The sequence below is a fragment of the Leptinotarsa decemlineata genome, unplaced genomic scaffold, assembly GCF_025532065.1.
Source record: "Leptinotarsa decemlineata unplaced genomic scaffold, Ldec_3_MD MMD2_P_RNA_scaffold_5, whole genome shotgun sequence".
NCBI classification, from domain to species: Eukaryota; Metazoa; Arthropoda; class Insecta; order Coleoptera; family Chrysomelidae; genus Leptinotarsa; species Leptinotarsa decemlineata.
This window is the reverse complement of record NW_027412532.1, coordinates 206975-229828: the sequence shown is the minus strand read 5'-3', so window position 1 is coordinate 229828 and position 22854 is coordinate 206975. Positions and strand designations below refer to the sequence as shown.

The window sequence follows — 22854 nt, the reverse complement described above, 5'->3', positions numbered from 1 at the left end:
CTACATAAGTGATGTTGAAGCCTGGTTATCGAATACACTCTCAATATGTAAAAATCTAAGAATACTTATTTGATCTTGTGAGCATAGTTGCAAGTTATAATAAACCTGCAATTTTATATATTGGGCTCAATCCACTAGTCACTAGCCTTTTAGTGGTGCGTCAGGTCAGTTTTCATTATGAATGATATCAGATTAATTGGTACAAAAACCTATTCAAGGTTTCGGAAAAAAGTAGCCTGAGTCAGACTTGTTGGTTTGAGGATTATGCTCAATTTGAATGAGTTTATTCAACCTTTTCCAAATCTACCACTTTTTTAAAATCTGCCATATCTCCTAAACACCCTTTTGAGAAAGCAAAACAGATAAGTTAATTCATGGCAGGTTCTGGTCTGCAAATCTGCAAAAGTCAATATGCACAAAAGACTTCATGTGTTTACTCTTCGACTTATGTCTTATTTGACATAAGCGTAGCGTTTGTGAAGGTGAAATGTAAATTCTTCTTCCAGACATGTTCCAAAGTATGATGAAGAAATCGAAGAGGGAGTTCCACGAGATGTTCGAACGCACTTACGGCAAGATCTACCTGAAGAACTCGGACGTCTTCAGCGACTTCTTCGACGAGCTGGAGACGTACTACAAGAAGGGCACCGTCCGTCTCTCCGACACGATGGACACCTTCTTCGGCATCCTCTACCAGCGCATGTTCACCGTCATCAACGCGCAGTACACTTTTGACGACGCCTACCTGGACTGCGTCTCCTCGCACATGGCCGAGATGAAGCCTTTCGGCGACGTGCCCCACAAGCTGGGCATGCAGCTGAGGAGGTCGTTCGTGGCCACCAGGACGTTCTACAAGTCGCTGGTGAAGGGAGCGGACGCTGCGGAGCGGTTGACCGCGCTGAGAATTGAAGAGGGGTGCTTCCGCGAAAGCGCGAGGATGAGGTACTGTGGGACGTGTCAAGGAGGAGGAGTCCTGGGGCCGTGCTCGCTCTACTGCACGAGCACCATGCAGGAGTGCCTGAAGTATCATATGGAGCTATCGCCGTACTGGGATAATTTTGTTGGTGAGTAGTAGCTTCAGTTAGAATGGGGAATGTTCCTCCTGACGAAAATCAAGTAGTTTTCATAGAAGAGCTCTAAAACAACGTATTTTAAACTTATCATTTCAAGCTTTTTCTTTAAAAAATTATTTGAGTACTTGAAAAAGAGGAATGAAACAATGCATTCAACATTTAGAGGGATTCGTCTCTATTTCACCATTTGGCAACATCGGTTATAACTAATAAAGGACAATGAATCTGTTACCTGTATGAGGCAAACAAAGATGACATATTTCAGAGGTCTGCTGTTCTGTTTACTAATGTTCCGAGTTCCGAGACATTCTGTGACATATGACCTGTTCACCTAACCTATCTTCCTCTATATAAATAAATAACAAAACAACTGTTGTTTATGTGGCTTGTGGAGGTGGTATTGAACTATAATTTATATTTTGCCTTAATTTGACACTATTGACATGATTCTTCTTATTCTAGCATTCTAGGCGCTGTTGCCAATATGTGAATTAGAAACAAATCCCTTAAAACCCAACATTTGAAACATCAGTTTGAATACTTTTCGAAGTGAATTTGAAAAACTCATGAATTGAACTCAACTTTATTTTGTTCAAACTTGCATTTGACGTAACAACCCAAATTGAGGAACATTCCCCATTGTAAGTAAGTCTATATAAACTTGTGTCCGGAAATGCTTCATTTCGGAGATACAGGGTGTTGAAATTTAATTTCCTTGTTCGTTTTTTAGAAATAACTTTTCAAAAAATGAGTTATTTGCACGAAATTTGGTACCTACCCGAGTTTTTTTTTCACGTGGAAATCATAATTTCGTATTGATTCTCATGTAACATCTAGAGGGCTTACGTACGCTGTCATAATTTATTTCAAATTGCCTCAACTTTTTTGACAGTAGACTTTTGGTACTTTTCATGAAAAAACTCAATTTCCCATTCCCCATTTCTTCCGATTGAGTTGACCGATAATTCACTACATATGACAGTTTGTGCACCTAACCTATCTTCCTCTATATAAATAAATAACAAAACAACTGTTATTTATGTGGCTCGTGGAGGTGGTATTGAACTATAATTTATATTTTGCCTCAATTGTTGATTTATAAAGATGATTTTCCTTTTTTAAAGTAGAATATCTAGGTACGTATACATTATTTCAACTTGATATAGGTGCTGTTGCCAATATGTGAATTAGAAACAAATCCCTTTAAAAATTAAAACCCAACATGATGTATTATGCGTTACACTGAAACGACGGCGATTTAGGCAGACTGCTTAACCCTGTTAGACCATACGCCTGTTTCATTTCGTTGTCACGTCAAGATGTGCCGGATATATATTAAAAGAGGTCGCTATCTTCTGAAACAATGCGTCTTTTTCCACCTGTTCATCGTATCAACAATCTAAGTAAGGTTGCTGCTTGTTGCGAAACTCGAGGCTTCGGGATCTTGTTTATCAATGATATTTTTGTATCGTAGCAGTTTGGCTACTATAATTGTGTTTACAAGTGTTGAAAGAAGTGTCCTGTGTGGAGGTCGATGAATGCAACTTGTGATGCACTGTTTGGAATCTAATCGTCATGTGATATTATAGTAAACCACATGACATAAAGTTTCAAGGTTGCAGAATTTCCTTGCAGTTGGCGATGGGAGATTCATGCCATGCCAGAGTTTTCTATTCTATCTATCAAGGCAGCGTTATGCCAGAATCTGGAATTAAATTCGTATCTTGGGATATAAAAAATGGAAGGGTTGATTTGGCAGGTGGAAGAACTCTCATTACTGTCAAAAAGGGGATTTTCATAAAACCTCTGCAGGAAAACGACGTCAAATCAACCTCCCTTGGAGATCCTGGTGCTAAACTACCTATTTCCTTGCAAAGAAGTGCGATGAAGTGGGTTTTCTTCGAAAAATGTCACTAGACAAGTGTTGGACTACAACAGAGACGACCCTTAACCTACTTCCTAACAGTTATGATCTTCAAAGCGCCATTTTGCACTATTTGTTCCCACATTCGAAACCGCAACTTCACCAACTAATAGAACTTACTTGTTACATAATTTTTTTATGTTTAGACGCCATCGACAAAGTCGGCGACAGACTCCTCGGTCCTTACGCCATCGAGATAGTCGTGGAGCCGCTCAACATCAAAATCTCCGAGGCGATCATGAACTTCCAGGAGAGCGGAGCAGACGTCTCGAAGAAGATCTACACCTTGTGCGGAAAACCGACGTTTAGTCGACCGAAACGGGAGGCAGATAACGAAGAGACGACCGAAGACGATCCGGATATGGAAATCAAGTTCGAGGCGAGCCAGCTGCCGAAGAAGAAGAAGCACAAGAAGGCGCCGGCAACCAACGAAGATCAGTCGCCTCTGGAGAAGATCATCTTCGAAATTAAACAGGTTTGAAAGATTTTAGGTTCTTCTTCTTCTTTTTTTTCTTCTTCTTCTTTTTTTTCTTCTTCTTCTTGGTTTATCTATCCGGAGTAAACCCAGCTTCTAGGCAAGTCTGCTACTTTGCTGATAACCTAAAAAGTGATCATTTGTGTTTGAACTTTGTATTAACTTTTTTGTCTCTTGTCCTGTGTGAAACCCTTGTATATATACATGTTCAAAATATTCAAAGTATAAACTTGCTCCAAGACTTTTGACAGCCCTTTTTATAGAGATTCCTATACCTAATTTCTGTTATATTTCGTAGAGAGACTTGGGGTACTTGCGTGTTCTTCTGTGAGAGTCACTTCAGCTATTTTTGACTAGTTTATTTTCTCACGTTCTTTATTTGTTGAACTGCTCATCCTCATTATGTTTTCGACACCTACGCAAACATTCAATTTAGGCCCCTTGACATTGTATTTGTTAAATTCTCAAACTTTTCTTTGGTTATTAATCACCTAGGAATATGTCTGTCTGGACTAATCGATTTAAAAAACAATTTAGGCCGAGATTGTTTACAAGATTTCTTTTATAGCACCTCATAGCCCCATCTGCTTTTCTTTCCACAATAAACAGAGTCTCCTGTGTAAACAAAACATCTCGGATGTCGGTAAACTTATGGATAATTATAAACTGGGGGATATTTTGGTGTGGAGCTTCTTTGAGGTGACATTCACTGATTTGATTAGGAAAAATCTACGAATCTCCATTGTAGAACTAGAACAAGAATTATAAATAGTTTCAGAATTACTAACAAATTATTTAAATCGTTTTCACTCAACTAAAGTGATTTTTATAAAACTTCAGAGTGAGTATTGGGTTGTCCCACAAGGAACATGTTGACCTTTCTTATCGACATGTTCTCAAATGAACATAGAAAATAATTACAGATGATAGTTACTAGTTTTACGCAACGAGAACGATTTGAACAAAATTCGAACTAAATCACAGGATATCCTAGTCTTGCCAAAATAGTTACATTCACTTTGCTATTTCTATACCTTCGAAAACATCTAAAAGTCTTGTGTCACTCATCGGTCTAAGTAATTTCGAGTAATGTCTTTTTCTGGTCTTCAAAATCAGATGTGTCGCGTGCTATTTGAAACGTGTTTTGATGGCTCGTCTTGTCTAACCAATATACTTCTGGTCACAGTGATCACAGCTCATTTTATAAATCTCAGACTGTTCAGCTTCCATCGCGATGATTCTGTATTTGATTAGTTCCAGAAGCAATCAAAAAACAACAAAATTTCTGCGAGCTGAGATACTATCTACAGACCTTCCATTCTAAAATGAGACTAATGTGTTTTTTAAATAACAGATAGAGACGAAAAAGCTGAACATCTAATCACAATTGGAGCACCCAACGAAATGTACAAAGTTTTCTTTAAAAAAATTGCCTCTTGAAGTGTTTTCTCGCTCTCTCTACTTTCTGTGTCCGTTGCTTCTGTTCATAGAATTCCTCCTGTTCATAGTGAAAAGAAGCTTCGTCTGGGAGCGCAGCTATGCTGCCACTTTATTTTTTTTAATCACTTCTTCTTTTAACAAAAACACTTACACGACGACCTCGTTGACATCCGGCCTGGTTACTGGCGCGGGAGCCGCCAGTTCTCTCATATTTCACTTCAATATTCATTCAAACATAACTTCATTTCAAATTACACTTCATTTTAGGCTTACACCTTTTGGACTCCACTCCGACCACGACATCCACGTACCATCTTTGAGGGCGGTCGTTATCAGCACAACCGTCGTCTGTCGCGATCGGAGAGGAAGTCACCTTGAACCGTTTTGTTTACTATTTCACTACTAAACTCGTAACACCTTTCAGAAAGTAAAAGAAACCAAGCAGTTCTGGCTGCAGTTGCCGTACCAGTACTGTAACAACTTAGCTCTGATGAACAACGTCAACGAATCGTCACAATGCTGGAACAGCACCGACACCAACGCTACCAGGTCTGACGTGTCTCAATCCAAAGTCAACATTGCAGATCAGCCAATCTTGAGCGAACAGACGTACATCTTGCAGGGACTCACTGATAAGTTGCGCAAAGCTCATCAGGGGCAAGAGGTAAGTTGTGCAAGCATGGGAGAGAGAATATTTCAATAAAAAGTTGGAATCTAGTCCTATACCTACAGTCTGATACAAACGTTTGATGATAGATGGCGCCGCCATCGCTTTTAGTGTATTTTATTTGTACTAGATGGTGCTGGATCATGAAATATATCATCACTAATAATCACTATATCACAGTGAACTACATTCAATAATGAAATAATGATCCTTCTTTACTTACAATCAAATGCTCCTATAAATTCATTAAAAAATAAAGTAGCTTCCTTATGAATACTTAATGTATGATCAATATTCCACTCCAGTTTGAGTTTACGAACAATGAGCTTCCTCTTGTTGGAAATTCCACCCGAAAATAATCAATACTTCCTCCAACAGGTAGAGATGGTCGACGACACTGAAGAGGTCCTCGACGGTAGTGGCTCCGGTTCCGGAGACGGTGCGGAAGAAGAAGAAGAAACAACTCCAGAAGAAGAAGAAGTGGACGACAAAGGCCTCACCTTCACAGAAATCAAAGGAGAAGAAGACGAAGCCCGAGTTAGAGTCGCCTTCCCGCCAACGACGACGACCAGCACCCGAGAACCAGAGGTGATTCTGACTTCCTCGGCCTCCCCCACGAGTAGCATGTCCCTGACGAGGGCGCTCTTCACGTACCTCCTGCCGATGGTACTGGCGTGGTTTGGCGGTGCCATTACGAACTTGCTGTGATAACTTGAACGGGACTGTTTGGCGAGAGTGACGTACTCATTTTGTCATAATGGAGTTTCTACAGGGTGGCCCACTTTTTAATTGTACATAGCATTTTCCTTGTCGGGCGTTCGTGGCAATCGGATTGAGCCCGGTCTTCTTTGTGTATAATAATTTGTACATAGTATAGATGAATGTGAAACATTAACAAAGGGACCCACTTTTGCATTTTTTACGGACGATTTACGTGTAATTTATATCTGGCAGATATAAAAACTTCTGACGACCGAGTGAAATGATATTTTTTAATATTTATGTAATATTGTGATAGTATTTATGAGTAAAGCGAAATGATGATGGTTATAATAAATTTCATGACTGTATGTTTCATTAATTATGCCGATTCTAAACAATTGTTCTCACGATCAATAATTAGTACTACTGCTTCCATTTCTTGTTTCGTCTATGCTTTCAAGTAGCTGAGCACGGATTTTACGTAGCCACTGAATACAACTTTCATGTTCAAAGCCACTGAAAGATAATAATATATAAAATATAACATTCAAAATAAAATATAACATTCCATAGCATAGTATAGAGTTGCAAACCATGATTTACTATTTTAACTGAAAACAAAACGAAAATTGGGTTTTCCTACAATGGCGCAATATTACCATTTGGAAAAAATACGAAAATAAATTTCAGCTACTGTCTAAAAAATACCGAAGCTTTATAATTGCAAAAGTAAGAACACAACACATTTCAGTTTCGACTACTATCTGAAAGATGGCGCAGCACGACTATCGAAAAAGTAAGAACACGTCGTGAACATCAGTTTTAACTACTGACTGAAAGATGGCACAGCACTACCATTAGAAAAGTATGAACACAAAATAAATATTAGTTTCAACTCCTAATGAAAAATGGCATTGTACCTTCGAAAATGAGAAACATTGAACCTTTGTGTATAGACTATATACAAAGATTTAACGATTGGCCGATAATAAAATTAGATATTACAGCGCCCTCTATTGACCGTAGAGGAAAGCTCAGCAAAATAGTGCAAAGGTATAAGTTTAGATGGCAGCACGACTCATTGGTAGGTGACACCATCTGTTGGTCATTGGACAAAATTGAGTTCTGAAAAATTGCAGTTTCCTTAAAATAGCTTTTTATATAAAAAATTTTTTCAAAATGCCAGCAGATGACTCTAGTTGTTTCGAAAAGATCGGTTTCATCCCAAACCAACCACCCCTAACGTGGACTGTCAACAATCGAGTTGCATTTTAATTTTGGCTATAATTCAGTTGTGTAAATTTCTTCCTAATTTATGTACATTGATGTTAAGCAAGAAGTGTTAGGAGTGGCGTTTTGTTATGAACTATAGAAAGCTCTTTTGGGAAAGAAATGATTCTTGGAAAGGATTCAAAACGATTCATGTGTGAAATCAGATGATTCTTAAGACAACCAACAGATGGCGCCATTTATAGATAGCAGTGGAATGCTCAGTTGGAAAGAATAAATTAAGATGCATTAAGATGGGATGGTGGGAGGGTCCCAAGCAACTATTCCAAAGAAGACGTTCTTTCCGGAGATTGATACTCAATACTTTTACAACTATTCCAAAGATTGATACTCAATACTTTTAGATTAGTGTTATTTTCACTTTTTTTCCTGAAAGCAATTACATAACCCCCCCCCCTCCTTATGAAAAACAATACTAAGTAATGACAGTGGCGAGTTTAATTTATACACTATTGCTGGGTACGAAATAGCGATCAGTAAGTGGCGCCATCTATCGGAAATTTCCGAATTTTGATAATTTTTATGAGAAAATTTGCTGTGATCACCAGAAAAATCAGCGATTCATTGAATGCAGCTTTTCAAAATATAAATTTTATGAAGGTGCTTCTTTCGGTCACAGCGTGCCAAATCAAAATAGATCAGGAATGAACCAATGCATAGTTGTACCATCTGATAAGTACAGTACACAGTTTGAAATGTAAATGGCAGAACAAGCCGAGCAACATGCCATCATACAAAAGCGACATCTATTGAATATATTTCGAACTCTTATAAGAGTTTCTAGCCTTAGCTTTGACTATCGCCTAACAGATGGCGTTAGTTTGAAAAAACTTTTGCGACATCTATTAAATATATTACGAACTCTTATAAGAGTTTCTACTCAGCCTTAGCTTTGACTATCGCCTAACAGATGGCGTTAGTTTGAAAAACTTTTAAAATCATTACAAATAATGCAAAATGAACTTTTGAAAAATGAAATTCTGGATTATTAAAAAATAATTTATTCAAAAATAAATTATAACACAAATATATTAAGTATAAATAGCATTAGCCTGTAATGGAAGTTCCTCACTAGTTTTGAAATTATTTATTTATTTTATCAACAAATTTCAAACTCCAGTGCTGATACACACACAATGACACCACTAAATTGTAAATTATAACAACATATAATCACTAATTCACCTTTTAAAATAAAAAAATTACAAAAAATAAAATTCTAGGGCCTCAACAGATAAAATCAAACAGCTAATGGAAGGCAGAGAGGTAATTGTGCTTAAAATACTTGTAGCTCAGTAACAATGGTTCCCATTCAATCTAAAAACAACATAAAATGGCTTAATACTTGAAAAAATATTCCCAAGATCACAATTTGTTAGGAAAAATACCGGGGGATTTCTTCATGACGTCCTGAAAATGTCTCCTGCCGTCGATGTACATCATTGCCTCATGGTAGGTCATCGGGAAGACCTCGTTGACCATTTCCGGGACCTGATACGTGAAATGGAAGGCGTTGGTGGAATCGTTCTTTTCCGTGATGGGATTATAAGTCTCCACCTGCACCAATATCTGGATGTAGTTTATCTGCGTGTAGATAACTTGGGTATGCATTTGAATTAGAGAACTGACAGCGATGGGCCGTTGAAACTGGATGTCGCTGATACTCTTGAGAGTGGGACGATGTTTGCTGAACATGTAGCCCAAAACCTGCACGGAAAACAAACTATATTGAAGTTATTCGGGAGTTCAGACAAGCGGCGAGTTCAGAAGCAATACTAATAAGTTGTTTATAAATGTTCTGAACAATTGAAATTACAGGTAGAAATTATTTCTTGCATTAGTGAAAAATTATACCAACCCAACTCGATTCCTCAGCTTGAGCCATGATGAATCCTCCAAACACAGTATTATGCATATTACGTTCTTCCGGATGGGAGAGTACTACATTTGAGATCGACGCAGAGTTCATCCATACGCAACCCGGAGGAAGAACCCTGTTTCGTTGACTGATTTCATTGTTAACTGTCCTCAAGAAGATGTCATGGATGATCTTCTGTTCTTCACTGTCCGGGATTACCTGAAATGAACACAGCAAATAACAGTATGTGGTAGTTTTCTTGTCGTTTGGATTTCATACTGTTGAGCTATTCCACAAAGTTACGCCAATGGCCGGCAATGTGCCGCCACTGGGCGCAGCGGGAAATCTAACAATCAAATATTCTCAATGCCCTTGAATAAATTAGTAATTTTGCAATTTGCCAAAGCTGACTTTTCCTTCGACAGCACATACTTTCTATTGCAAGAGGTTTGGCGTCCTAGGTTAGATATAGTTTTATAGTTATAATTATTATTTAATTGTTATTCGACGTTTTAGCATAGTCGTTGAAGCATTTTGAAGAACTGGAAGGTATGACTACATAACAGTCTTAATCTGACAACTCATCAAGAAGTGATACGCATCAACAGGTTTTGTGACTTGACATCTGGGTCTAAATCTGACAACGCAACAGATAGTGATACCCATTAAAGGTTTTGTGACTTGTCGTCAGGGTCTCAATCTGCCTACTCTCCATATATCGTCCACCAAACCTCATACAAGAATAACTTACGAGTTAGAGATATCATAACCTGAAAGACTTTTTTTAATATCATGACTATGAAAGTTCAGTTTCCCACTTTATCAAAGATTGCACCTCTAGCAAAACAAATTCCAGAAGCTAATTCGTTTCATAAAAACCATCCCCGACAAGTATTTTTCTACTGAAATTATTCAGAAAACGTTCTTCGAAAAAATCATCAAAAAAATTCACCTTCAATACATGCTTTTGCTGTAACTTGACCCACCTCTGTTTCCTATCTTTGCCTCCAGACAGAATCTGTATTTCCCTGTCATTCGCCGGTTGAATAGCGTTCACCACTGTCGATTTACTGTTATTAGAATCCCTGGCCGCCAGTAAAAACAAAGCCCTAGTGACAGGATTCCAGGTTCCGTGCATTCGTAGTTCCAACCACACCACAACTTCCAGCGAAGAGTTGCCAACCCAACTGACGTGGCCGGAGATCCTAATTTCCTCTTGAGGCTGAAAGGGGGGCAGAGTTAGGTGGAAGAGTTTGAAAAGCCTGTCATCTTGGGTGTCGTTACCTTCGGTGTGGAGTCTGTGAAATCGACTAGTGCAGTAACCAAAGTATCAGGAGACACTTCATTCGGAGGCTGCTTCGGGTTCACGATATGTTTGTGAGCGACCATCACTGAAAAAATCATTGAAAGTTGACTAATCCTAATCAGTGCCAGAGCCATTTTTCATGTCTGATGTTTTATCTACCTCAGTTAGGCATAATGACACGGAAGTGGAGTTTCCAATCTTTGAAAATGATATTTACTTACCGGCAAACGTTACATATTTGTCCTGCAACACCTTATCCGAAGACAGCGGGATGATTCCTGCCAGGAAACTGTCTTCCATGGATCTTTTCGGTTAGTCTATATACAATGATTGCACTAAAATTATTTTTAGCTATTGTCCGATAAATGGCGCAGCACTAATATATAAAAAATACAAATTTATGATTACAATATGAAATTATCAGAGGCATAACCTTTGAAAAATTGATCAATGTAGCCCGTTACTATATGGTAAAAAACATAGAAAGTTCCATTTCTCATTTTTCATGATGAAGTTACCTGGAAACGTAAAAATATAATGTATGTTACATAAACACCGTAACACGTATGTAAAACTATTATTGAAATGAGCTACAGGAATAAAAGCTTTTTACAATCGTACTAGTCTGCATAAATATCCTGATCTTTTATTTAAATAATTGAACAATCACATTTCTAACCATTTGCAAAATAACGTTGTTTTCTTTGTATTAATATTATTATCATTACGATAAAACCCAGTACAAACATTTCACAACTCTAAATTAGGCAGAAAAACGATTTTCAAATATAAAATTTATTTATTTACATAAAAAATAACACTTTCTCTTTGAGAAATCAGTCAATATAGGTGCTTCTGGGCCTCGTTTTGATATAAACGTAAATAGCAATAAAAATGAAAACAGCTACCAATCCGGGCAAAACGATTGTTTTGACTTGTTTTTGAGTTTGCTCGAATTCCTTTCGCCTTTGTTTCTTTTCCTTTGAAGTCTCTTTCACTTTTCCAGCTTTCGACTGACCCATTTTGTCGACTTAAAAGAAGGAAATAAAAAAAATTGTAATTGAATTATCTTCCAACATGGCAGTTTCTCATTTATCGAGTTAATTATTAGATAAAAGAGTTATCAATTTGTAATCTACTTAATTTTGAATACACATTGCTTTAATTTGAAAGTTATTCTTCTTTGGCCAAATAAACCTTACCATATGTGTCCCAATGTCAAAAAACTACACTACGAAAAACTGGCAAACTACAAACCAAATTACTTGAATGAACCATCACCCAGATTTGTAGTTGGAATGCAGGTATAGTAAAATATATACAATATAAAAGAATCAAGTTTCTTTCCAATCAAAATAAATTCAATAATCAAAAAGTTCATACATTGATTTCTCTTCAGTGAAATTATGCACCTTCGATAAAGTGATTAAAAATAAAAACACCAAAAACTCTCACCTGTACAACGCAGAGGGAACAAACAACCTGTGGACGAAAACGATCTGTTATCACAACTTTCTCAAACGTTTTGCTGACGTTTCAATTTTCGTAACCATTTTGAGGTAGGTTATGTTATGTTGTGTTGTTTTGGATCATTACCACAGAACTAAAACTTATTACCCTCAGTTTCAATTTCTCAGAACACGAAATATTCCATACGTCAAACGTGTTTTATGATATACAAAACAACTTTGGTTTTTGGTTTACCCATGTTGAAGGTTTATCCCAGGGAAGAGAAGAAGACATTATAACCTAAATTCAGTTAACTTTATGATTTGTTTATAAATGAACTCAAAACTTTTCAAACGAAGTCGTTCCTTCGCTAATCAACGAATTAAACAAATCCAATATGGATACAGAGTTGCCTTACAAAGATGTATACAATGTAGGAGACTATCTCATTTTAAAACTGAGCTGTGGTGATATATTCGAAGGCGATTACAATTCTGGGGGCCAAAACCGCATAGATTTGGCCAACACGAAGCAGCACAACAATCCCAACAGAAAACTTGGTGGTATTTACTCGTTTTATCGGAGCGAAATAGAAAGTATCCACAAGTTGAAAAGTAAAGTCACAGAGAAACCTCCTGCGCAAGTGAAAGATCCCGAAGAAGAAAATAAAATAAAACTAGTTGAAGAAGAGTATGAGCGATTAAAGCGAATGTGCAAAGATTACGTGTATCTGGAAAAAGCTGACAGTCGATACTACGAGGCGGTTGGAAAACTGTCTGAAGCAGAAACGATTGGAGTAGCTGCACTAGGGATGGATGATAAACGAACCGCTGTAGTGAAACTACTGGCAGTCTGCACTTGGAAACACGTCTACTTGTTTGACATGATCAATTTCAAACAGCGGTATTTTTACCCAGAACTGAAAGAAGTCTTCGAGTCAGAGTATACCTGCAAAGTGATCCACCAGGCAGGACCGCTAGTAGACATTCTCTACCGAAACTATAAAGTCTTCACTCAAAATATATTCGACACGCAAGTCGTGGACTTGCTCATCGAAAAAAATAAGAAGAAAAAAATTCTCTCGAATATGAGAAACTTGTCGGAGTGCTTGACAGAGTATCTTAATCTTCCGTCTTCGATGCTGAAGAATGCTTTGGAAACTACTTGTAAACAGTGGATCGAGAGGCCGCTGAGTGACCAGAGGAGACTTTATGCAGCTCAACTTGTCAGTTATCTGATTGTGCTGAAAGAACAGATGAACAAAATTTTGTTCAGTGATGTGTACGAAGCGATTAGTAACGTGCATAACTATTACTACGATCTGGATTGTTATGAGTTTTCTAGGAAGGTTAATAGCATGAAAGTTACGAAAGATATTGATAAACTGATTCCTGTGCTCAATAATATAACGTTACAAAATGGTGATAATACGTCCGAGAGCAGTGGTAGTGCTGAAGAAAATCACAATAGGGTAGATAAGTAATGCTTTTCTGCTATAAGACTGAGAAGGAAAAGTATAACAAATAGATAGAACTTTTGACGAGGATGGTTAGAGCTAAATTGACTTCCACGCAACAAAACCTCAAACCATTGCAAATATTCCTTAATGACATGATTATATTTTCAAAATATATAATGTATTTCAGTTCCAAACCATTGTACACTTTTTCTTAAATAATTGAATTTTAGATTATATACAGTCACCTCTAGAATTATTTATGATTGTTTATAGAAAATGTTTATTGTTGAAAAGTATACTTTACGAACAAAGCCTGTATTACTATGTAGTAATATATATGGGGTCTGTTGAAAAAAATAAGGTGTAAATGTTCAATTACAACTCTTCAGCCTTCTTTTTGCACAATACAAACTATAGAAAAATACATGTTATCTCACCTTCATTGACACTTTTCCATTTCAAAGTAATACAATATTATTGTATTAATTTCATAAACTACACTTCACAATTTGATTTCCATAAACAAATTAATATGGATCTTCATTAGGTAACGGCCGAATCAATCAGAAAATTACTGTATTAGTCTATAGGACGAAACTGCACTAACGATAGTAACAAATAAAAGTGGTTAAAAAACATAGAAAGTTTTATCAATCCATCGATTTATTGAAAGTATAGTACTTTTTCAAATTCAATGAAAATTAAACTTTATTTTTAAAATAGGTTTGTTCTGGTTCTACGAAATTCGGTTTTTAGGACGTCAGGATCATGCGCAGTTGATATAGAGCGTTCTGGTTTCGACTGCGAAATGATCCTAAACTGTTTCGAACCGTCCCGAATCGTTCTTGCTCTCGAGGCTGAACTGTTGAGAACTGTTCCCGTTGCTCATGCGCATTCATGTGGAAATTTGTTTGGGACATTTGCTAGGATGTTCTTTTAATTATTTGATTTGAATTATTGATGATTGACGGTAGATAACATTTGAACTGAACATGGTCAATAGTATTTTCTCGTCTTCATCTCTTCATATATACGATAGATGGCACAGTGGTCTCCTCAAAAGCGTTCTGGTTTAAACAAGTGTCCGAAACTATTTCGGATTGTTTGAGATTTTTTGTTTGTACGCATCATGTCTAGCGCAGTTTCCAAACAGTTTCGGAAGTTTGAACCAGAACAAACCTAATAACAAACCCTTGCTGTCACTGTGACATGGAACCGCATTAAATTACTGTGACATGGAACAGCACTAATTTAATATTGTTTCATGTCAAACGCTTCCTAAAAGTTAGGTTAAAGGCATAAATAAAAAATGTTTTCTTTGAGGGTTAAAGGTACTCGACTGCGTAAAAATTCATTTTTATATTTATAAAATTATGCAAAATGACGTCCGTAATGTACCGAAAGTCAGCGTTCAAAACCAGGCAAGTATTCAAAGCTTTCCCGAAAGCTTGCGTGTCGATCTGGTCTCCTCTCGCGGAAGTTTTCAATGCCAGACCAACTCAAAAGTTCAGCTTTCGTCAAGACTCTGTAGGTTTATTCGGCATCCCCGAGTTGTCGTCTTCCGAAGGGTTCCATCAGCTGCAACAGAAATGCGTGAGCCAAACGGATACTCTGATAGAAGAGGCCCTGGATCCGTCCCGTCCCAAGAAAATGGTCCAGATTTTTGACGAAATGTCGGACTCCCTGTGCCAAGTGGCGGACCTCGCAGAATTCGTCAGGCTAGCACATCCTGAGCCAAGCTACAGTCGCGCTGCTGAAAGTGCCTGCGAGACGGTAAGTGAAATTGAAATAAGTCTGATGACTGCTATGAACCAAGCCGTCGAATAAACTGTCCATATTTCATTGCTTTTAAATGATGGTCGACACGATTCTCTTGAATTTACTTACCAGGGGGTCCTAAAATACCTCTCACCAACAAACTATGTACCATAGATATGTATAGTGTGTTGTATATATAAATGTTTATTGAAATAAAGAATATATCATTACTTTTGTCTCAATAGGTGAGCGAAGTCGTGGAGAAGCTCAACACGAATCTTAGTTTGTACAGAGCCTTGAAGGAAGCAGTTACAACGGGAGATGCTGGGAGAAATAGCGTGGTGGATAAGCACGTGGGGGAGCTCTTCCTCTTAGACTTTGAACAGTGCGGGATTCACCTACCAGAGTCGGACAGAAATAAGGTTGTTGCTCTAACCAATCTCATCCTCAATCTAGGCCAACTTTTTGTAGCTGGTTGCTCCACTCCTCGTGTGGTCCAAAAGTCCCTTCTTCCAAGCAACGTGAGGAACGTTTTGACTAGTGACGGCGACACTGTTTCGGTGTCAGGACTCTACACAGACTCGGGAGATTCTGTGGCCCGCGAAATGGCTTTCAAACTGTTCCTGCACCCGGATCCCAATCAGGAAAAGCTGCTCAATAGACTGCTGGAATTCCGAGACCAGCTGGCCAAGACTTGCGGGTTCGCAACGTACAGTACCAGAGCCTTGAGGGGGGCCATACTCGACAGCCCGAAGCACGTGATGCACTTTCTGGAAAAGCTATCGGAGGAAATTTGGGCCAGGTCGGAAGCGGACTTTGCCACCATGAAGAAGATGAAATCTTGGGAAGACTCTGATAGAGGTCCCGTGCAGGCGTGGGACGTGCCATACTTGACCAGCAAGGCAAAGAAAGAGTGGTTCAACGTGTCGGCCAAAGAGTATTCCCCATATTTCTCTCTAGGAGCTTGTATGGACGGACTGAATCTCCTGTTCGAGTCTCTCTACGAGGTACAGTTAGTCAACACAGAAGTGGCACCAGGCGAGGGCTGGTTCTCGGACGTGTACAAACTCGCCGTCGTTCACCGATCCGAAGGCTTACTGGGGTACATCTACTGCGACTTCTACGAGCGTTCCGGCAAGCCAAACCAAGACTGCCACTTCACGATACGGGGCGGCAGGAGCCTGCCTGACGGTACTTACCAAACCCCCGTGGTCGTGTTGATGCTGAATCTACCGACGCCGCGCTGGTCCAGCCCCTCGCTACTCAGCCCCAACATGGTGGATAATCTGTTTCACGAAATGGGGCACGCCATGCATTCCATGCTCGCGCGGACGCAGTACCAGCACGTGAGTGGTACCCGGTGCAGCACGGACCTAGCAGAGGTTCCTTCTGTCCTCATGGAGTACTTTGCTTCGGATCACAGGGTGCTCAAAAGGTTCGCCAGGCATTTCCAGACGCAGGAGCCCATGCCGGATGATATGCTGCGGAGACTGTGCGCTTCGAAGCACTTGTTCACTGCTAGCGAGACTCAACTGCAGGTTTTCTACTCGGTGATCGACCAGAAGTACCACGGAGTCCATCCTTTGAAGGGTACTACCACAGAAGTGCTGGCGGACACGCAGAAGGACTTCTACTGCATGTCTTACGTGCCCAACACTGCTTGGCAGCTGAGGTTCAGTCATTTGGTGGGTTACGGGGCGAAGTACTACTCGTATTTGGTGTCTAGAGCGCTGGCGCACTCCATTTGGAAGAACTACTTTGAAAAGGATCCTTTTAGTAGAGCGAATGGGGAGAAATATCGTTTAGAGTGCTTGAGTCACGGCGGAGGGAAAAATCCCAAGAGTTTGATCTCGGATTTTCTGAAAGTGGATCCGCATCCTCAGACTCTGGCTAGTTTTTTAATAGACGAGGTAGATTATCATCAAGATAAAGTTGACGATGTTGTGAAACGAAAAACTTGAAATGAGAATGAAAAAATTCTTGTGTCTTAGAATATTTGAAGTTGCGACTTTTTAGTTTTTGTGTTGTGTTATGCCCGGCAATACTTCTTATTGTGATGCAATATATTTATTAATGAGAAACTGTAAATAAAGTGAATGAAAAATAATGTTGTCAATTATTATGTCCTTCCAGATTTCAGATTTATATCTCCACTTTTCAATATTTTTAAATGAATTTAAAATGAATTTTACAATTGATGAAAATCTCACAATAAAGTGTAATACTTTATGATAATGTTGATTAACACAACAAATTGTTTTTTGAAGTCAATTTGAATTTTTCTCTGTTGGAAAATTGTTCAATACCCTTTGGAAATTCATTATTGGCAATTATTCCTTTGTAAAATATAGAAATGAAGAAAAACTGAAGACACTAACTGAATTGATGAAACGCATGCATTCGTGTTGATTGGCAAAAGTGCTTGGTTTGAAAATATTTCATGTCTAATATATAAATACCTACCTGGAAGAATTGCTGAATTAAAGCTCGTGAAAAACTCAATATTTTTTTATTATCTACACAAAATATCATTATGATACATATAATTATGTCTTATAGCAATATAGCTGCACACAAGAGTTTTCCAAAAATTAGAAATGAGCATAAAATAGTAAATAAATCATGTTTTTGTAAATGTCCGATAAAATTCTGTGAAAAATGTAAATAAGAGCCAATAACATGAAATAAAACAATAGAATGTACAGTTTCCTTTGCTACGACTGATACTCAACACGTGTTTCATTATACACCAGTAATAGCTTCATACTAATATGAATGAGCCTGAGAAAGGTATTGTCTAGTGAAACAGTTGTTGCGATTTTGTAAATTGTTGAGTGAAAATCTGACAATCAAGTGTTATTTGAATACATACCTGTTCTTTAACATGAAGTCTACCCATCGCTTGACCTTTTTATACTGATGAAATATAAAATATTCACCAAATTCATGGTTGCAAGTTTAAAGGTTCGTTTTGAATCCTCATTCATAATATTTTCACAGCAAAATTATCACTAAAAGCAAGAATCTTCGTAAATTTTCGACTTTTCAAAAAGATGTCCATTCAAAGTTTATTGTCCATCCATATAAACCAAGATACACAGATTTGATCTTATTTTTAAAAAGTTGAAAGTGTGCGTAGTCTTCAAAACTTCTTGCCACTTCAACAAATCTTAGATTACTTTAAAGACAAGATGTTACCATTAAAACTCGTTTCACGCAGCTCATATCCAATTTTGAAGACCAGAAAAATTTAGGAGAACGGCCATACAATGAATGATAAGTGTTTGAAATTGTTGACATCCGCACATGACACTATATTTTTGGATGCTTTCGAAAGTCTGGAAGACGCCAACTAGGTTGATAAAACGTCAAAAAGAGTATTGCAGTTTTGGCGATAGGGAAAGGTGCTTGTTTTTAGATTTATTCTACGCCAGAGTTTTCACTTTTACCGTTAAATAATAGGTATGTTCTTTTGCTGGCGTCAGGTATTATAAAATCAAAAACCGTTATTGCAGTAAAAACATATTATTAGTAGACACTCGAACTTGTTGCACTGACACTACAACTATTGCCTTTGAAGGATGATAAAACAAGCCAATTGGGCCATTCTATGTATAGTTCAAAGTCTAAGCCCTTGATACCTCGAATAATCATTTCCATGTTTTCCTTCAGTATGATTCACCGCTAGCGCCACCTTATGGCAATCATTTTCCAGATTTCCTTTAGTTTGTTTCACTGCTACCGCCACCTTGTGACAATCATTTCCTAATTTTCCTTTAGTTTGCTTCGCCGTTAGCGCTACCTTGTGGCGTTCATTTCCAAGTTTCCTTTAGTTACCTTCGTCGCTAGCTCCACCTTGCGACAATCATTTCCTATTTTTCCTTTAATTTGCTTCGTCGCTAGCGCCACCTAGTGACAATCACTTCCAAGTTTTCCTTTAGTTTGCCTCACTGCTAGCGCCACCTTGTGAACATCATTTCTCAGTTTTCCTTTAGTTTGCATTGCCGCTAGCGCCACCACGTGGCGTTCACTTCCAAGTTTTCCTTTAGTTTGCTTCGTAGCTAGCGCCACCTTGCGACAATCATTTCCTATTTTTCCTTTAGTTTGCTTCGCCGCTAGCGCCATCTTGAGGCGTTCACTTACAAGTTTTCCTTCAGTTTGTTTCGTCGCTAGCGCCACCTTGCGACAATCATTTCCTATTTTTCCTTTAGTTTGCTTCGCCGATAGCGCCTTCTTGAGGCGCTGAGTTTTCCTTTAGTTTGCTGTGTAGCTAGCGCCACCTTACGACAATCATTTTCAAGTTTTCCTTTAGTTTGTTTCACCGCTAGCGCCACCTTGTGACAATCATTTCTCAGTTTTCCTTCAGTTTGCTTCGCCGTTAGCGCCATCTTGAGGCGTTCACTTCCAAGTTTTCCTTTAGTTTGCTTCGTAGCTAGCGCCACCTTGAAAACGGTGACAACTCAAAAACAATAAAATATATGAATAACAAACCCATGATTGTCAACAAAATTTGGAATAATCCTTCAAAAAAGTAGAAAATAATTCTAATATACAATTAAACACTGACATATACCTAAATATTCAAAGTCTTCTTAAAAACAAAAATCAATTACAAGGAAGTCTAGTTTGCTACAACCCAAAAATTATATTACTAAGTGAATCCCGAATAACCAATGATATTGAAGAAAGTGAACTGAAAATTCCTAATTACAATATAGTACGCTGTGACTCATAAAGTCGACATACAGGTGGTGTCTTAATATATATATAAAAAGTGACATTGTGAACTCTGTATATAAAACATATATATTAGAAGGTAATTACTGGTGTAAAATTCTGAAAATTAGACTCAAACGCCCTATTTTAGTGGGATGTCTTTATCACTCACCCTCAGGATCTGATGCAAAATTCTTAGAGGATTTTGAAAATATCTGTGATAGTTTATTTTTGACGAAATTTCATTGTATTTTAGTGGGCGACTTCAATCTGAACTACTCTGATGATAGTTTTCATGTATCTAGATTAAAAAACCTTCTCAATACGTATGGCATATCGCAAATAATCAATGAACCAACTAGAGTTACTAACCACAGCGAATCGCTTATAGATTACGTATTAACGAACGTAAATAGATGTCAAGCGTCGGTGCACTCATATCCAATAATAACAGACCATTCAACAATCACTGTCAACTTTACTAATATTCATAATAACGAAAATCAAACTATAAAAAAATATAGAAACTTAAATGAAAGCAATTTGGACCTTATAAAAATTAACTTAATATCATGTAAATGGTCTTTAAATTCTACTGATGTTGAAGTTATTTATAAAGAAATACTGAATAATTGCAAAGCAGTTATTGATGATATTTCTCCAATACAAAATTGTAGTATTAACAGTCATTTGCAATGGTTTGATAACGAAGTTCACTGTAAAATTAAGAATCGTGATAGGGCATACAGAGCTTTCAGAAACCGTTCAAATCTAGAAAAACAAAATAACTGGGAAACTTTCAAGAAATTGAGAAATGATGTTGTCAATGTGTTGAAAAGAAAAAAAGATCAATATTATTTTGAAAAAATTGATCGGTATAGAAACAACTCTAAACAAATGTGGAAAACTCTCAAAAAACTAGTTAAAGGAGATGACATTGACTTTCCAAATTGTATTCAGTTTGAGAAAACGGATGAACTTATATTACTAAAAGATGTTATTGAAATATCAGATAACTTCAACAGTTATTTTGTTGAAAGCATAAATGAAATTGTGGCTAGCATTGACTATTCAGAGTCATGGTGCAATAAAAACTTCAATTTATACAAAACTTTCTCAGAATTCAGATTGCTTTCGTTAAATAACCTACGTAAAATTATAATTTCCTTGGATAACGGTCACGTTATATTGCACCTTATCAACACCTCTCTTGAAACTGGCGAAATACCAGAAAGATTGAAAAGTAGTACTATTGTTCCTATACCCAAAATTCCTCATACTATTAAATGTAAAGAATTCAGGCCAATCAACACTTTACCTCCGATTGAGAAGGTACTTGAAACAGCAGTATATAACCAACTAATAGAATATGTGGAAAAAAACGACATTTTAATCAACAATCAATCGGGTTTTCGCAAATTGCATTCGTGTGAGTCATCAGTGCAACTATCTCTAAACAAATTTAAATCTGAGCTGGATAAGTTTGTTGTAGTCGTGTTCCTTGACCTCAAAAGAGCATTTGAGACCATTGATAGGTCTATACTACTAGCCAAATTGAATATATATGGAATTGAGGGCAAAGTGTATAATTGGTTATCTAATTACTTGACCAACAGAAAACAACGGGTAAGAGTTAAAGACATGTTCTCTTGTGAAATTGACAATTACGTTGGAGTTTCCCAGGGTAGTGTTCTGGGACCCCTTCTATTCACACTATATTTAAACGACATGCCATTGTTTGTCGACTGTGAATTTATGAACTTTTTTGCTGATGATACTCTATTGGCATGTAGCGATGTGAACCTTACGATGGCTATACAAAAAATGAATAATACTCTAGCAAGTGTCAACAAGTATTTAAAAATTAATAAACTCAAGCTGAATGTGATGAAAACTAAAGCGATGATAATCACCACCAAGTTCAAATACAGCCAAATAGACTCTAAAACTATTAATCTCAACATTGATGATGACAAAATTGAAATAATGAATTCAACTAAATATCTGGGATTCCAGATAGATAACACTCTATCGTTTGATGAACATTTTGAGTATATTCATAAAAAAATTTCAAAGAAATTATTCTTTTTTTCTAGAATTGCCAATAATCTTTCAACGGAGTCAAGTATCACAGTTTACAAGTCAATTGTTCCATTCATAATTCCATTCATCTAATGTTCGTGATATATTTCAAATAATTATGTAATTTATCTTTCTACATGTTGCATTGAAATTTTTCGAATGTATAATGTTGCTGTTTTTGTAGTAATGTCTTTAAAAATATTTTATTGAACTTATGTTTGGCATACATTTAAGTCATAGATGTAACACATACTTTTTTTTTTATTTGTACCATTCTAGTTGATTTGTATATTATTAGGATATCCTATTTAAATAAAGATAAAAAAAGATCTATCATTTTCTATTTTTCCTTTAGTTTGTCTCACCGCTAGCGCCACCTTGTGACAATCATTTCTCAGTTTTCCTTTAGTTTGCATCGCCGCTGGCGCCACCTCGTGGCGTTCACTTCCAAGTTTTCCTTTAGTTTGCTTCGTAGCTAGCGCCACCTTACGACAATCATTTCCAAGTTTTCCTTTAGTTTGTCTGACCGCTAGCGCCACCTTGTGACAATCATTCCTCAGTTTTCCTTTAGTTTGCATCGCCGCTAGCGCCACCTCGTGGCATTCACTTACAAGTTTTCCTTTAGTTTGCTTCGCCGCTAGCGCCACCTCGTGGC

The 22854-nt window shown here is 37.5% G+C and overlaps 5 protein-coding genes across 9 annotated transcripts in view; 3 read left to right on the top strand and 2 right to left on the bottom strand.

Moving 5' to 3' along the window:
* LOC111502182 (glypican dally-like) overlaps positions 1-6649 on the top strand; it is a 46763-nt gene extending 40114 nt beyond the window's left edge. For all 3 annotated transcript variants that reach the window (XM_074186808.1, XM_074186810.1, XM_074186809.1), the window contains exons 3-6: positions 507-1064; positions 3144-3472; positions 5337-5576; positions 5958-6649. In XM_074186808.1, coding sequence (XP_074042909.1) covers positions 507-1064; positions 3144-3472; positions 5337-5576; positions 5958-6287 — 1457 coding nt within the window. In that variant the 3' untranslated portion in view covers positions 6288-6649. The remainder of the gene's footprint in view (positions 1-506; positions 1065-3143; positions 3473-5336; positions 5577-5957) is intronic.
* A 1907-nt stretch (positions 6650-8556) lies between these two features.
* LOC111502184 (acyl-coenzyme A thioesterase 9, mitochondrial) lies at positions 8557-11517 on the bottom strand. Of its 3 annotated transcripts, XM_074186805.1 has the most exons (6): positions 10957-11517; positions 10714-10820; positions 10382-10651; positions 9430-9648; positions 8960-9278; positions 8557-8888 (listed from the first exon to the last, which is right to left on the bottom strand). In XM_074186805.1, exons 1-6 carry the CDS (start codon positions 11033-11035, stop codon positions 8884-8886), a joined length of 999 nt encoding a protein of 332 aa, XP_074042906.1. In that variant the 5' UTR covers positions 11036-11517; the 3' UTR covers positions 8557-8883. The 3 variants fall into 3 exon arrangements, with proteins under 3 accessions (XP_074042906.1, XP_074042905.1, XP_074042907.1); XM_074186804.1 differs by having other exon boundaries at positions 8557-9278; positions 10957-11512; XM_074186806.1 differs by lacking the exon at positions 8557-8888 and having other exon boundaries at positions 8966-9294; positions 10957-11365.
* LOC111502185 (single-pass membrane and coiled-coil domain-containing protein 4 homolog) lies at positions 11515-11757 on the bottom strand. The gene has a single exon (XM_023156194.2). The coding sequence runs from the start codon at positions 11755-11757 to the stop codon at positions 11572-11574; it is 186 nt and encodes a 61-aa protein (XP_023011962.1). The 3' UTR covers positions 11515-11571.
* Positions 11758-12581: 824 nt separating this feature from the next.
* LOC111502183 (piRNA biogenesis protein EXD1-like) lies at positions 12582-13954 on the top strand. Its single transcript, XM_023156191.2, has one exon. It carries the CDS (start codon positions 12582-12584, stop codon positions 13665-13667), a length of 1086 nt encoding a protein of 361 aa, XP_023011959.2. The 3' UTR covers positions 13668-13954.
* Positions 13955-14809: 855 nt separating this feature from the next.
* On the top strand, positions 14810-17506 carry LOC111502186 (mitochondrial intermediate peptidase). Its single transcript, XM_023156195.2, has 2 exons — positions 14810-15416; positions 15647-17506. Exons 1-2 carry the CDS (start codon positions 15024-15026, stop codon positions 17360-17362), a joined length of 2109 nt encoding a protein of 702 aa, XP_023011963.2. The 5' UTR covers positions 14810-15023; the 3' UTR covers positions 17363-17506.
* Positions 17507-22854: the final 5348 nt, after the last annotated feature.

What these genes read in the sequence shown, in the direction of transcription:
- LOC111502185 (XM_023156194.2), bottom strand. Translation starts at nt 11,757, where the DNA reads ATGGGTCAGTCGAAAGCTGGAAAAGTGAAAGAGACTTCAAAGGAAAAG.
- LOC111502184 (XM_074186804.1), bottom strand. Translation starts at nt 11,035, where the DNA reads ATGGAAGACAGTTTCCTGGCAGGAATCATCCCGCTGTCTTCGGATAAG. An exon ending in TCACAGACTCCACACCGAAG is followed by an intron (nt 10,652 to 10,713) that starts GTAACGACACCC and finishes CCCCCCTTTCAG; the next exon opens with CCTCAAGAGGAAATTAGGAT. An exon ending in AGCAAAAGCATGTATTGAAG is followed by an intron (nt 9,649 to 10,381) that starts GTGAATTTTTTT and finishes TGTTCATTTCAG; the next exon opens with GTAATCCCGGACAGTGAAGA.
- LOC111502183 (XM_023156191.2), top strand. Translation starts at nt 12,582, where the DNA reads ATGGATACAGAGTTGCCTTACAAAGATGTATACAATGTAGGAGACTAT.
- LOC111502186 (XM_023156195.2), top strand. Translation starts at nt 15,024, where the DNA reads ATGACGTCCGTAATGTACCGAAAGTCAGCGTTCAAAACCAGGCAAGTA. An exon ending in CTGAAAGTGCCTGCGAGACG is followed by an intron (nt 15,417 to 15,646) that starts GTAAGTGAAATT and finishes TTGTCTCAATAG; the next exon opens with GTGAGCGAAGTCGTGGAGAA.